This window comes from Mus musculus, chromosome 10 (assembly GCF_000001635.26).
Source record: "Mus musculus strain C57BL/6J chromosome 10, GRCm38.p6 C57BL/6J".
Taxonomy (NCBI): Eukaryota; Metazoa; Chordata; class Mammalia; order Rodentia; family Muridae; genus Mus; species Mus musculus.
The window spans coordinates 123,009,983-123,024,871 of NC_000076.6; the positions used below are offsets into that span (position 1 = coordinate 123,009,983).

A 14,889-nucleotide genomic window follows, 5' to 3' on the forward strand; every position below is an offset into this window, starting at 1 on the left:
ACATTAGAACTACTTTTCGGACTCTATAAATTATAACTCTTATGTTGAGTGAAGAAAATCAGCAGTGCGTGCGTTCAAAAATCTACTCTTGTTATAAATTAGCCAAAGGTATAATCTGCCAGCTAAGGCGATGGGATGGATGTAAAATCCAACTAAATTTCACACCAGCAATGGACAACTTGTTTAGTACACACAGATTTCTTCATCTTGCATTGTAGATATCTATTTAAAGGTAAGACCAGGCCTAGGGGTTTATACCCAATTTGTAGAAGAATGGGGCTGCAAAGAGAAAGGGTGGAAAGGAGCTCTCACTTCTGAGGAAAGAAGGGAGCGCAGGGCAGGGCGACCTCTGAGAAGGACCCTCTGGAGAGAGAGAGCGATGTCTCGGGTAACACTTGTGTTCTGTAAGGGACACCTGAGCACAGAGGAGCGCTTCCTTAGGTAACCACAGTCTATCTGGACTGGAACTCATCTAGAACTTACTACAGAACAGACACAGTTTGCGAGCTACCTGGTTGTACTTGGCATTTGCAATGTGCTTTGTTTCCAGCTGTCCATACTGTGGAGGTTTACAGGAAAACTCTACGAACGCCAGCAACTGGTCAAATATAGCCGGGTACATGATCTGCATGTTTTCTGGTCCAACACAGATGGCCTGGGAAGCAAAGTGTGAACATTAGGATGCATTCCTCCCTGTGGATGCATTTGCTCACCCAGACCCTTGAGAATCCCATGTGCTCTGCCGTCTTTTCATACTGGGAACTCAAGCTTTCTAAACAGTCACTAAACAAAAGGCAGCCTCACACTGTTTAGTCAGGTTAAAGATGCTCTTAGTGAACTCATACTTACTCTCTAACACAGAGGGGAAAGTTCAAGCCTGGTATGACAAGTAGGTGAGACTGGGGTGTGCATCTGACATTTGCTACAAAGACCAGCAGTGGGTCAAGATGAAGCTGACTTCTCTCTAATGCTGTAAGCTCATGGACATAACAGCTGATTTTTGCCCCACACCCGGTCTACATACTCACAGGCATTAGAGCTGAAACATAAACACATCTTTGAAACAATTACGCAGAATGCTTCTAGTGACAGGAATAAGTTTTCAGGTTTGGAATGACATTACATTTTGTGTTCAGAGTCAAAGCTCAGATAAATTCCCAGTAGCCACAATGAATAATTGTATTTGTTCTTTTTCTGCTAAAGCAGTTATTCAAAAGTAAACTTTCATGGTTTTCCTTGAATTTAAAGGGTGTGTGCTGTTTTTTATTACCTTCTATGCATATATAACAGCCCTGAATGTGCAGTTAAGGGAGTCCAAGAATTTGGGAATTCTCCAAATGACAACATTTTTCTGATAGAAACCCTTTTTCATTCACTTCAGGGAAAGGCATAAGCAATGTAGCTGTGTGATCTAGTCAGAGGGAAAGTACTGTGGTCTGAATAGGCTTGGTCCCCACACACTCATGTGTTTGAATGCTTGGCCCATGAGTAGCACTATTAGGAGGTGTGGCCTTGTTGGAGGAAGTGTGTCACTGTGGAAAGAGGGCTTTGAGGTGTCATATGTATCTCAAGTTAGGCCAGCGTGGATGGCAGTCTCCTCCTGGCTGCCTGTGGATCAAGATGTAGAGTACTCCTGTGATGCCTGCCTGTAAGCTGCCATACATCCTGCCTGGATGACAATGGAGTGAACATCTATGAACCAGGTCCAACTAAATGATGTCCTTAATATGAGTTGTCTTGGTCATGCTGTCCATTCACAGCAATAAAATCCTAACACAAGGATGATGAACTACAAACTTACTTTGAGTCATAGAAATTCATGTCCCTCAAACAGTATTGAATGTCAGATTGTGTTAATTTCTCATCTTAGTCACAATTTGTTTCCTGAACAATGGAACTATGGTTAAATAGATAAAGACTATTGCTTAGTCTGCCTGCCTTCAGGGCAGTGTAGGGGTGCTGTGGTCATGTCCAGGGAATAAAGGAGCCAGGACTAGAGAGTAGGACTGTCTCCTTACAAATGAGCCTTGATGACAGACCATGACTCTCTCACGTCTTGGCTGATTACTGAGTTGGCCTTTTCTGTTAATGTTTGCTTCCTGACATAGTCTCACATTGTAATCAAGGGTGGGTTCAAACTTCATGCAAACCTTCCTGTAGCAGATTTCCAAGTGCTGGGAATATAACTTTTCTTTTCTTCTTTTTCTTAGCACATTTATACATGTATATGTTCATACCTTGTAATGTGTGTGGAGGGCACAACTTTTGGAAGTTCTCCTGCCATGTGGGTCCTAGGGACCATAATACGGCTTGGCGGCAAGCTCCTTTACCTGCTTAGCCATCCTGTTAGCCCTTGTTTAGGATCTTGATTGTTATGAACTGAGGTAGCAATTTCCTGGATAATCTAAAAAAATGCTTTTATTTTGATATGGTCTTGCTTCCCAGTCTGGATTTATTCACTATTTTTCATATCTATTTATTGATTTGTTGTAAAAAAACAAGACACACAGCTAAAAATACAGAATTTAAATCTGCAGTAAGAAAGCCACTTTTTCCAGCTCACCCTTGTGTCTTGGCATAGGCTACCCACAGTTCAGAATTAACTTTGACTAGAGGTAGCGAGGTAGCGGCCACAAGCAGCTTCTTTTCTTCCTTCCTTCCTTCCTTCCTTCCTTCCTTTCTTTCTTTCTTTCTTTCTTTTTCCTTCCTTCCTTTCTTTCTTTCTTTCTTTCTTTCTTTCTTTCTTTCTTTCTCTTTCTTTTCTTTCTTCCTTCCTTCCTTTCTTTCTCTCTTTCTTTTAAGATCTATTTATTATTATTTTACCTAAGTACACTGTAGCTGCCTTCAGATGCACCAGAAAAGGGCGTCAGATCTCATTACAGATGGTTGTGAGCCACCATGTGGTTGCTGGGATTTGAACTCAGGACTTTGGAAGAGCAGTTGGTGATCTTAACCGCTGAGCCATCTCTCCAGCCCATGAAGGCATTTTACTTTTTTTTTTTTTTTTTTTTTTTTTTGGTTTTTTGAGACAGGGTTTCTCTGTGTAGCCCTGGCTGTCCTGGAACTCACTTTGTAGACCAGGCTGGCCTCGAACTCAGAAATCCATCTGCCTCTGCCTCCCGAGTGCTGGGATTAAAGGCGTGCACCACCACCGCCCGACAAGCAGCTTCTTAACAACTCAAAACAGACCTGAGTTACTTTTTTAACTATCTCAAGAATAAGTTTTAAAAATCTTGACAATCTTAAATTTATCCCAAAGTGTACATACATAGCAATCTCAGAAAGTCCTAAATTTATCTTCTGAAATTTACCACAAAACAATAAAATAAAAATCCAAAGAATCCTATTCCTTACAGCTTTTAGGCAAGCACTGAAATCACATTACCTTCTGGAGAACGTCTAAGGCCGTAAGCACAGCTTCCTGTAAACTTGTCAGGACTGCTTCCGTGTAAGACGGAAGGATGAAAGGAGAGGCGTCAGAACTGATGGGGACAGAGACAGCGCTGTGCAGGATGACGCCCAGCTTCTGCAAGTCGGCCATGCTGAAGCCAGCTTTTATGTGCTGGTAGAGGGCAGGGAAGATCTGAACTAAGGCTGTAAGGAAAGGCTGGCTGGGGATAAAGGTCAGCTCATCGACGGAGCTGGGCGGCTCTGTGCTTTCAGATCCAGTCCTGTGCCAGGTGTTCCAGGCAGCCCACCAGAGCTTCAGATCTTCCAGCTCGTCAGTCACCACAGGCGTCTCCGAGCCGCATCTGCCAAGCTTTTCTCCAATGGAGTCTGTCCTCACAAACGGCCTGCTCAGGCCTGGGCCGGAAAGGTTTCCTAGAAGGACGGGTACGGGCACGCTAACGGCAGGGGGCTCGGGCTTCTCTGAGTCTCGGACAGGGGACACAATCTGTAATATCTCCTGGAAGCTTTTCAGAGCGGCCAGGGACACTTCATTGTTTTTACTGAGTGCAGCTGACTGGATGTGGTCAAGAAGAACATCCCAAGCTCTTGAGAAGTCTCCTGTATCAATGAAGGGGGGGGAGTCAATTAGTATTCAATGAGCAAATCCTCTCAGATACTTTGAAGCATAGTTGCTTTATCTTCTGCTTACATTGACATAGAAGTCAAAAGAATAAAATTAGGAACTAACATACTAAAACTATGACCCATGGGCTGGCACAATGGCTGAGCAGAAGGCACTTGCCACACAAGACTCACAACTGAGCCTCATCCACAGAACCACAATGCCTGATGGGTAGCCTGCCTCTACAATCCAGACACTCCTACAGTGAGACATCAGGTGCAGTCAGGACAGCTACACAGTGTGGCTTCCCAATTCCCTCAAGCCAACCTCCACTTCCACCACTCATGCGAGGCAGAATGCCCACACATGCCCTCCCATACATAATAAATATGATAATTAAAAATACCACATCCCGGGTTGGAGAGATGGCTCAGTGGTTAAGATCACTGACTGCCCTTCCTAAGGTCCTGAGTTCAAACCCCAGCAACCACATGATGGCTCACAACCATCCTTAATGATATCTGACGCCCTCTTCTGGTGCATCTGAAGACAGCTACAGTGTACTTAGATATAATAATAAAACTTTAGGCCGGAGTGCAAGGCCAACCCTAGCGAGCAACCTTCATTCCCAGCAACCACATGATGCAGTCACTGTGGAAACCACATGATGCAGTCACTGTGGGCTTAAGGGCATAATCACGGCTCTTCTCTCAAGTCCAGCCGTGTGTGTGTGTGTCTCTTCACCACTGGACTCTGAAAGGTGCGTCCAGGGCAGGTTCTTCCCCTCGATGAAACGAGCATGTACACCACATCAAGTAAGGCCTACAGTTAAGACTGCTGACTATTCTAGTACAATATATCAATTCCCAAAGAGTTTCCTAAGTGTGTTCCAACTTTCCTTTAACACAGATTAGTTGTATAAGCAGAGAAAGACAATATTGCACACCTAGAGGCTGCAGCAAGTATCTCCTGGTGTTGAAGATCCGTGCTACTCCAGCCAATGTCAATACCCAGGTCTCAGCCCACTGCTTCTCTGCCGTGTCTCTTGAGTGATGAATTAAAATATTTCCACCTCCAGACTCAATCTTTTCTTTGTCTGCAGTTGTAGAAGATTCTCGAACTCGGTCCAGTAGATGAAAGAGTACCTAAATATTTATTTTAAAAATCATATAAAAATATTGATGAGTTAGCTTAAGATATAGCAATAGAAAATAAAAGTTATAAAAATATGTAACAGTTTTATTAATCCACATAAATTAGAGGAATTGACTAGAAAAGGCAACTGTGTATTCTTAAACTTATCCTTAAGTTCACGGAATTAGAAAAGTAAACTAACAGATAGCGCACAGCCAGGACTTGTTATCAGTGGAAACATCTCTGCGATTATACCTGAGACAAGAATCCAGGCAGAACGGATTACCACGGGATGTCCAGACCTCAGGACCAAATGAGGTGTTGAGAAAACCAACCAACAAGCAAAACTTAGTTACAACTTGGAGAGTTTTTACACTTAAAGGAAAATAAGAACAAATGGGGGAGGAGCACTGAACAGAGTAGATATGTTTACGAAATAGAAAATGTCACAGACAGATGAACTAATAGTTTAGGCACAAGGTCCTGGGTTCAAGACCCAGCACAGACACAAAAAGAGAAAGAAGGAAAGAAGGACAGTTGAGTATAGGAGAGGAAAGAGAAATCGGAGGAGGAAGAGGAGGAGGAAAAGCAGGAAGTTGAAGCAGTGGTAACTGTGGTGGTGGTTTTACTTGCAGCATTAAGGAACTAGTGACCCTCTCAGGGAGAAAGAGAATGGACTAGTGAATGGAGATTAAAAACGTCTAGCTTCTGTGGGTACCTCTGCTCTTGTGTGCATCTCTCTCTCTCTCTCTCTCTCTCTCTCTCTCACACACACACACACACACACACACACACACACACACACACACTCATGCGTCCACATGCATATACACACACACACACAGTAAAAATAATGAAAATCAATCTTTAAAAATTTATTTGTTTGGGCTGGTGAGATGGCTCAGTGGTTAGGAGCACTGACTGCTCTTCCAGAGGTCCTGAGTTCAGTTCCCAGCAACCACATGGTGGCTCACAGCCATCTGTAATGGAATCTGATGCCCTCTTCTGGTGTGTCTGAAAACAGCTACAGTGTACTCATATACATAAAATAAACAAGCGCCTAGGAATGACTGTTTAGAAAGTGTACACATGTGACTGAAAGCGGAAAACGAGCAGCCCCACCGTCCCCAGTACCTTCCAAATAACGGTGTGCCAGGTGGAGTGCTGCAGCAGGGTCCCGTGCGCTCCGATCGTGGAGAACAGGGTCTGCCCTGCGCTCTTCCTCACGGCAGGGCGGGGGTCCACACAAAGCTCCCCCAGCTTGGCATAGAGGCAGAGCCACAAGCAGTCGAACGGTGGCGCGGGGTGGAACGGCCGGTTCAGAGACACTCCTTTCTCCTCGGCCTGCTTCTGCTGAGCTGCCTCTTCTTTATTTAATTCTTTTTCAATCGTTTCCCCTCTTTGGAAAAAATAATCTGATATATTCCACTAAAAAGAAAAGTATAGAAATATAATTTTATTCACGAATTTTGTTCTAAGCTTCAGAAGAGATTCAATACAAGCATTTCCCTCATCAGCGCCTCTAATTTAAAGAAAAGGTGGCGAATTATTTTGCCTTATCACTAACTTTCATTGTCCTGTACTTTTTATTATGAAAACTTCAAGTGTAAGTAGAAAGAAATCATTAATTTCAATGTGTTGATATATATATAGCATCTAGTCATTAGAATTCTTTTTTGTCATTATAATTCTTAGCTATACGATATACATTAAGATCTTAACTAAAACAATAGCATCACAACATAATTGTATCACTTAATAACTTATAATATCATACAAAAACCAGTTCTTATCTTCACATAACACAGACTATATTCTCAGCAGTAGTGAAGTATGTGAGTTAATGACGACAGAGCTGTGACCATCCACAGGAAGTGAGGGAAGGCACTGAGTGCTGTTAGAGCGCACAGTCAGTCAGCTGCTCTGCTCTTTGTCAGCAGGGAGGGTCTGACTGAGTAGTCTTCCATGGCCATAATTTTCATAGAAAAATACCAAGTTAACTACTTTGTGTGAGAAATTTAAAGTTCAACTTTATGGAATCTCTGAGTCACAATAAACATTTAGGAGATCCTAAATAAACTACTTAACTAACTTGGGAGAGAAACATAAGTTCAGCTTTACACACTCTCGCAACTGTAACATGAGGTCAGAGAATCTAAACAATTTCCTTAGATAAACTACAGACACTGGGGGCAGTTCTCTTCATATCTGATTCATATGAAACACTTGCAATACGCTAACATACTAATTCCATACTCAAGATATGTGAAATGAGATTTAAATGTCCATAATTCAAGAATCCACAAGTGCTAACATACACAGAGCCTTCCACTACAACATGCTGTCTCCTGTGTCTAACAGTTTTGTTGACAGACTATGGGTCTATACAAATAGTAAATAAAGCTTTGTTATTAAATAGTCTATGAAAAAATGTTATGAAAGTAATATTTAAGGTCACTTAACCTGTACACTACATCAATCATGATTTTTTATAAGATTTATTTATTTTATGTATATGAGTACACCATCACTGTCTTCAGACACACCAGAAGAGGACTCAGATCCCACTACAGATGGTTGTGAGCCACCATGTGGTTGCTGGGGTTTGAACTCAGGACCTCTGGAAGAATAATCAGTGCTCTTAACCACTGAGCCATCTCTCCAGCCCATGATTTTCTTTATATGCATTTACTATTATTGTTTCACGAAGTACTCTCATAAACTCAGCAAAACTCAAACTTCAAAGGTCAGTAATATCAAAATTGTTTCAAATGTCCCACTACTAACAGACTGTTTCCGAAATTATTTACTAATTCATGGAGGATATGCTTGGTACTTAAAAGTCAGTAAAAATTTCAAGTGTCTACCCTATATTTGTAAGCATTCACTGTTAACTGCATAAATCATTTTAAAAGGATCTTATCATAAAAAGGCAATAGTACTTACCAATAAGCCTATTGACGTTAAGCTAATATTAAGTTCTTGGTTATGCAGTCCAAAGCTACCTGCAACATCTACAACTATCTGTAGGCAAGAACAAGGCATTGTGGGTAGAAAATCTGTCACAACCAACTGAAGACACTGAAAGGCAGTTCTTATTAATGATTCTCTGAAAACAAAAGAAACGGGAAATATGAATTTAAAAGAAAGGGGTAGGAAAACTTTACAATAATCTGAACCCAGCAAACTTTTATTTTAGAATTTTAACAGGGATGCCCTCCCTGGTTGCACAGTACCTCAACAGCCACATAATTACATATGCTTTCTCAAATAAACAAGAGTAAAGGGACCTTGATGAGATTAACAAATAAGATTAGATTCAATCCTGACATTTGGGAAGCAGAGATGGGGAAATCAGTGTTAGCACTGAGCACCAACCAACGACCCAGGACCCCTGTGACAGCGCAGAGGGGAGGCTGTCACAGCCCCTTTCTCCCTCATGCACCAAAGCTTTCTTCTGTGGCCCAGCACATGCACAAGTGTGCTTACTCAGTAGCCGAGGGTAAGTGCCTCTGCTGCTGCTGTTTTTAATATCTACACAGTACCTCTTAAAAGTACCTAAGCACAATTACAGATCCGTTCTGTGAGAAAAGTACAGTATAAATTTCACAAGAGGCAGATGGTCTTGGAGAAAAAGTTTGGTGGTGTTCTGGCTGGTTCTTCAGTCCACCTGACAGACTAGAGTCATCTCAGGAGAGAACTGTAATTGAGGGACTATCTCCATCACTGGCCTGCAGGTGACTGATGCGGGAGGACCCTGTGCACTATGGCCTGTGTCACCCCTGGACAGGTGGTCCTGGGCTGTAGGAGAAAGCCTACTCAGCAGTCTATGGACAGCAGGCCAGTAAGCAGTGTCCCCACGGGTTCTGGGGCAGTTCCTGCCTTGGCTTCTCTTCATGGTGGACTCTGACTGTGACGTGTAAGCCCAGTAACTCAAGTTTCTTTAGGCCATGGTGTTTATCATAGCCACTGAACGTAGCCTGGAACAAATGGTAAGTAACGTAAATAATCGAGTCTTCAATGTTGCAGAGTTTCTCAGCCCTGGATGCACATGGGTCCCTGCCACTTTACAGCACACGTTCTACTCTGTGGTGTGAGTTAAGGAAATCAGTTTCAACTTGATGCACATTGATTGGTCTTTTTGACTTTAATAATCTCAGAATGCTGGACTATAAGGACATTTACTATTACAAATACTTAAACATTTAATTTCTCTAATACTATCATTAATTGTCTCTGTAGTTTTAATATAACACTGCAGTGCCCCTGTCACTAGAGTGTGTGTGACAGTGTGATCTCAGACACGAATACCCAGGACCTGTTTAATTTCTTCACTAATGTTCTGCCCTAAGTTAAGTAAAACCCCACATCCCATTCTACTGTGCTCTTCCTTCTGGATCCCTCTTTATTTAATGGGATTTGACTATTCACCTATGCCCTAAGTGTGAGAATCATTCTAGACTGCACGTCTCCCTTTGTCCCCAGTCAATCTGTTACATACCTCAAACACCTGTCACTTCTAGGAAGCACCTGTCACACGCCCACACTTGCTGCTCTCTCTCCGTGCCCTTGTCACAGTGGACTCTGTCAAATGCACATCTGACTACAACTTTCCCGTGTAAACTCCTCACTTCCCTCTCAAGCATACTCAAAGTAAATGCAAACAGCCTTTAGACACACAGGATGCCGTATGCTCTGGCTCCACCCCTTCCACTGGAGCTTTGCCTGGCTTACAGTAAAGTGCTTTCTTCCCTGTATTCCCCTTTTAGGGGAGTGGCCATTTATTTGTGTACTCGGAAGAGCCCACAAGCTCAGTTCTGGGAATACAGTAAGCACAGAATAAATGTTTAAGAAACAAATAGTCATTTTAAAGCAATTTCTTAAGAATTTCCTAATATATGGAGTCCTTAGATGCATTATAAAATGTTAAATTATTTATCTTATAATAAGATCTTATATTCTAATATAAATGGCACGAAACAGCAAATCTTCTATACCTTTAAAAGCAAAACAATACTTGCGAGTTCCCAGAACTGCCTGGGTAGGTTATGAAGCACTGTGACAGGGAGAGCTAGGGCATGAGCAGCAGGGCAGAGATAAAAATTCTCACTGCAGGCCATCAGGATGGCACCCTTCTGACCTCTTACACGTTGCGTATCCATTTTAAACACTTACCCTTGATCATTTCTGATTGCTCCCATGACTCCAAGAACTAACGGCCACCCAGGCCCAAGACTGTCTCCCTGGCTTTGCAGAATCTGCAACACACATTCTAATTGCTTGAGTCGAATATCTGGATGGTTAATATTGGACATCTCTTTTAATGGGTTCAATAAAAGCAGCTGTAGTCTCTAAAAAGGGAACAAGAAGGTAATTAGGCAAAGACGTCCAAAACACCGCAGGTAGCCTTGTTACAACTGCCAGTCCCTTGTCCCCCTCCACCACCACCCCACCCCCCACCGCATCTTTCTGCAATGCCTTCTCTATGCTGCCCAGTTGGACTTGAGCTCAAGTGATCTTGTGCCTCAGTTTCCCAAGTGCTGTGACTACAGAGTGTAGCACCCGTCTCTGCTGTTCCTGTGAGGTTCAGGTTCACCTCCATTCACAATACTGCAGTAAACAGAAATTTTCTAGTAAAAGAACAGAATATGATTTCTCTAGCAGTGATCTTTAGAGTTTTGCCACTCCTCTGCTTTCCTTCAGTACAATTTCAGGGGAAATGTGGGGCTACCTCTCCCCATAGACCTTGCTAAAGGAAATATAGCCTTAGCTACACTTAAAGAAAACAATTCCCAATATCTAGTATTATCTTTCATTTACTGTATTAATGTATAGCATGTATTTAAATGTAAAATTACCAAGTATGATACAAAAGATCTAACTATAAAGTCTGAAATTACATGCTTTAATAGCAATTATTAACATAAATGACAAAAGCCACAAAATTTGCTGAGACAAAAAGTACTCTGTGTTACCTCTTTTGACATCTTAAAAACACTTCACTATTTAATTTTCTTCTCTCCAAACTTTGTTCTTTGTGGCTGATTTACTGAACACATATTTAGTAAGTGTTTACCATGCAATGAACATTGATCAGACATTGAGGAAATTGAAGCAAGTAGAAAAGGAGTCTGACTGTCTTTTTATCACTACTGACTTAGTGTTTATGAGTATGTACCATATCATACGTGTGCACGTCGGAGAACAGCTCGCAGGAGTCAGCTCTCTCTTGCGGCATGCAAGTCCTGGGAATTGAACTCAGGTTGTCAGAATTGACGACAATCACCTTTGCCCACTGAGCCATTTTGTCAGTGATGACTTTATATTTTTTTAAAGCCTTCAACTAGAGCTACCAGGTTTAGTGACATATGTTCACAGTTTCAGTACTCAGGAGGCAAAGGCAGGAGGACTGAAAGTCTGAAGCCAGCCAGGACTCTACAGAAAGATCCTGTCTTTAAACATCAAGAGCAGTGGGTGTCCTGAGTGTTAGGGTGCTAACAGCTTAGCACATGCAAGGCCTTGGGGTTCAGTCCCTAGCACTAACCAAAAGAAGAAACAAACAAACGAAGAAGAAGAAGAAGAAGAAGAAGAAGAAGAAGAAGAAGAAGAAGAAGAAGAAGAAGAAGAAGAAGAAGAAGAAGAAGAAGAAGAAGAAACAAGCAAAACAGGCCCTTTAAGCTATAGCAGAGGAAAAGGAAATCACTAAGAAGCAAGCTCCACAAGAGCAGAGGTCTCTCTGTCCTGCCAACCATCCTGTCCTGTTCTAAAGGTGACAGTCAACAATGGTGTGCTGAAGTCATGTGTAGAATACAGCTAGCAGACAATGAGATGGTAAGGGGACTGGTGATGGCCGACAGATACTTCAGTTTACTCAGTGTTGAAACCCTGAAACGTCAGTGAACTTAAAAACAAACAAACACTCCACTGTAAATTACGTATGAATGGCAAAAATTCTGCCAGTATAAAGTGACAAAAAGATTTATGGATGAAGTCTCTTTTATTGGAGCTGGGGCCTTGCCGAGTAAGCCTGAGCACTGAGTCCAGACCTACATAAGAAGGCAGGCAGCAGCACAGCAGCAGCACAGCAACCGTCCTCAGCCCCGGTGCTCACTGAGCCTGTGGGTGGAGCAGTCCCGCTCCTTTGGGGAGCTCCAGATTCACCGAGAGATTGTCTCAAGAGTGAAGCAAGCCCTGCCTGGTGGTGCGCGCCTTTTATCCAAGCAAGTGCTCGGGAGGCAAAAGCTGTGAGTTCAAGGCCAGCCTGATCTACAGAAAGTAAACTGAGCCGTGGTAGAGGAAGACACGCAGTGTGACCCCAACTTCACGTGCTTGCTGCTGCAACACATGCTTTGTCCCTGGGTAGTGAGAGGGAGGTCCAGAGCTGCAGTAACTTAATTCAGCATCATCTAGACTCTTTTATGAAGACCGCCATAAAACTCCGAGTGATCCGTACCCGACATGTAAAACAGAGTATTAAGTTTAAGGATTCTGTTTTAGACATTGGCTTGGAGCATACATCCTAAAATCCCAGCACTTGAAAGGGGAGGGCAGGAGGCCCAAGAATTCACGGTCATCCTTGCCTATAAACTAAGGCCTGCCTGCGCTACATTAAGACAGTCTCATGAAAGAAAGGTAATGCTAGAGTGTCACGAGGTGACGTTAACATAGAACTGCAGCTGCAGTGGCCTGCAAACAGCACTTTTACCTGGTTCTGTGGAAGTGGAGGCTCATGGCTGAACGTCAGCCCCGCTCTAATGAGTGACGTCAAAGCTTCTGCTCCCCACTCCCGCATCCGAGAGTTTGGATGCTGGCAGACCTGAGAGACACACACCCAACAAACTTCATTCAATTGCATACATAAGGTGAGAAATACACATTAACCCGAGAACAGAAAAACATCATGTATTCAGTAAAGAGTAAAAGAAAAATTATACCTAAATATTTTCTGTGCGCTTACCTTCTGAATAAAGGCAAGGGAAGCAAGAGAGAAAAAACAAAGACAAGATGAAACCAGAACAAGTCACAGGAAAGGAAGGAGAGAGCATGTCATAGGAGCACAGTGAGCTGACCCTAAGGGTGTCAGCTGTTCCTCTTTCCCATTGGCCCAAGGGCTCAGCCCTCGATAAGGCAAGCTCAGTTTACACAGCACTATGCTCAGCTCAGTCGCACTTAAGCTGGCTAAGTCATAAAACAATCTCATATATTAGTAACATCCTTCGTTGGTAAATTTAATCCCAATAAAATGAGTAAAATCTTAGGAAGAAGGACAGCATTGTTCTCAGGCTTCGAAGGTGACATGAAATGATCATGGTCCCCGAGCACACACAAGCCGCTGGAGTTAAGCGCCAGCTCACTATCTGGGCGTGTCTCTCCATCAGATCCTCACTCACTGTCTGTGACCTAGTATCAGCGCAACAGCCCTCTCCTCTCCTGCTACCTCCACAGCAGCAAACTTGTGAACAAGTTATTTGTAACTCACTCTCATCCCAAATTGCTTCAAAACTTCAGAACTACCTGAAATGGAGGGGAGCAGGAGACTGTGATGGAAGGAAGCAGATGCTAACACACAGCTGACAGCACTGCCATTTTACAAGGAAAACACTTACCCATTGTTTACAAGATTCACCCTTCCCCAAGCTAAGCACAGCACAACTATAGTCCTCTGATAAAATACACTGCGTGAGGAAGGAGGTCGGCTAACATGTCATTATGCTGGATCATAAGATCAGTGGACATGATTTTATCAGTAAACAATGATAGTATTTAAGCAAGACACTTCACCTCAAGTAGATGGCCAGTCAGAGGTCTCCATAAAATCTCTATCCTGTGCATATTAACAAGACCAGTTTCTAATAGTTTGGCAACAGCAAAGAGAGATGGCTCCTAAGGAGGAAACATATTACTTTGATACATTGAAGAGAATTCTGTGATGGCTAATAATAAAATACAACACTACAATGATTAAATTATGATTGGTTTGTACATGTAAAGTTAGCAGGAAATACAGTAGACCCTATTATCATGAGACAAATCTTTCTGAGACTCTAAATCAACTCCTAAAGTTACCACCAAAGTATACTGGCAGAGAAGCGACTAAGTTACAGATCTTAGAGACCTACAAATCTAAGTTTTTTTTAAAAATTCTGCATTCTTAATGTTTTTATGGTGTTGAAAATAAAAATTTTAAAAAAGAAAACATTTGCAACATGGGAATGTTTAACAGTATCTTTTCCTTTCCTAATGCAAGTTACACCTGGGATTCAAGACAAGTGTGGCATGGTCTAACCTATAGATGCCCTGAGGGTTGGGGTAGAAAATTGCTATTTATGGATAAGTAAGGTACAAGTTTAAGACTGATGCCTACAAACTTCCTGGTATCTCATCTTGACTAGACCACTGAGTAGCTACATAACTTACATAAATTACAGTATCTAGTGAAATTTTAATGTATAAAATGGAGATATTACTATACAATTAGATTGTGTCAGAAAGTAAGTCTCCCCGAGGAATGGCTCCCTAGGATCAGCACTTCTCTGTCCTTCTCATTTAATAGGGTGTACATCATAATGATCTGTAGCATTTCAAAGAACATATACATGTTCTAGATTCATACATGAAGATTTTTTTTTTTTTTTTTTTGGTTTTTCGAGACAGGGTTTCTCTGTGTAGCCCTGACTGTCCTGGAACTCACTCTGTAGACCAGGTTGACCTCGCTGAAGATTTTTTTAGAGAAGATATTTTAA

At 42.3% G+C, this 14,889-nt stretch overlaps 1 protein-coding gene across 11 annotated transcripts in view; it reads right to left on the minus strand.

The window, feature by feature from the left end:
* Positions 1-14,889, minus strand: part of Mon2 (MON2 homolog, regulator of endosome to Golgi trafficking) — an 84,446-nt gene that overhangs the window by 17,923 nt on the left and 51,634 nt on the right. For 7 of the 11 annotated variants that reach the window (XR_380429.3, XM_006513970.4, XM_011243533.3 and 4 more), the window contains 9 exons: positions 13,928-14,029; positions 13,104-13,106; positions 12,852-12,962; positions 10,322-10,497; positions 8,093-8,255; positions 6,281-6,574; positions 4,959-5,157; positions 3,386-4,008; positions 512-655 (listed from right to left, as the gene is read on the minus strand). Coding sequence is in view for 10 of the 11 variants with exons in the window: in XM_006513970.4 (XP_006514033.1) it covers positions 512-655; positions 3,386-4,008; positions 4,959-5,157; positions 6,281-6,574; positions 8,093-8,255; positions 10,322-10,497; positions 12,852-12,962; positions 13,104-13,106; positions 13,928-14,029 (1,815 nt within the window). In the remaining variant the exon portion in view is untranslated. The remainder of the gene's footprint in view (positions 1-511; positions 656-3,385; positions 4,009-4,958; positions 5,158-6,280; positions 6,575-8,092; positions 8,256-10,321; positions 10,498-12,851; positions 12,963-13,103; positions 13,107-13,927; positions 14,030-14,889) is intronic. The other 4 variants (XM_006513969.4, XM_006513968.4, NM_153395.2 and 1 more) reach the window with 1 other exon arrangement.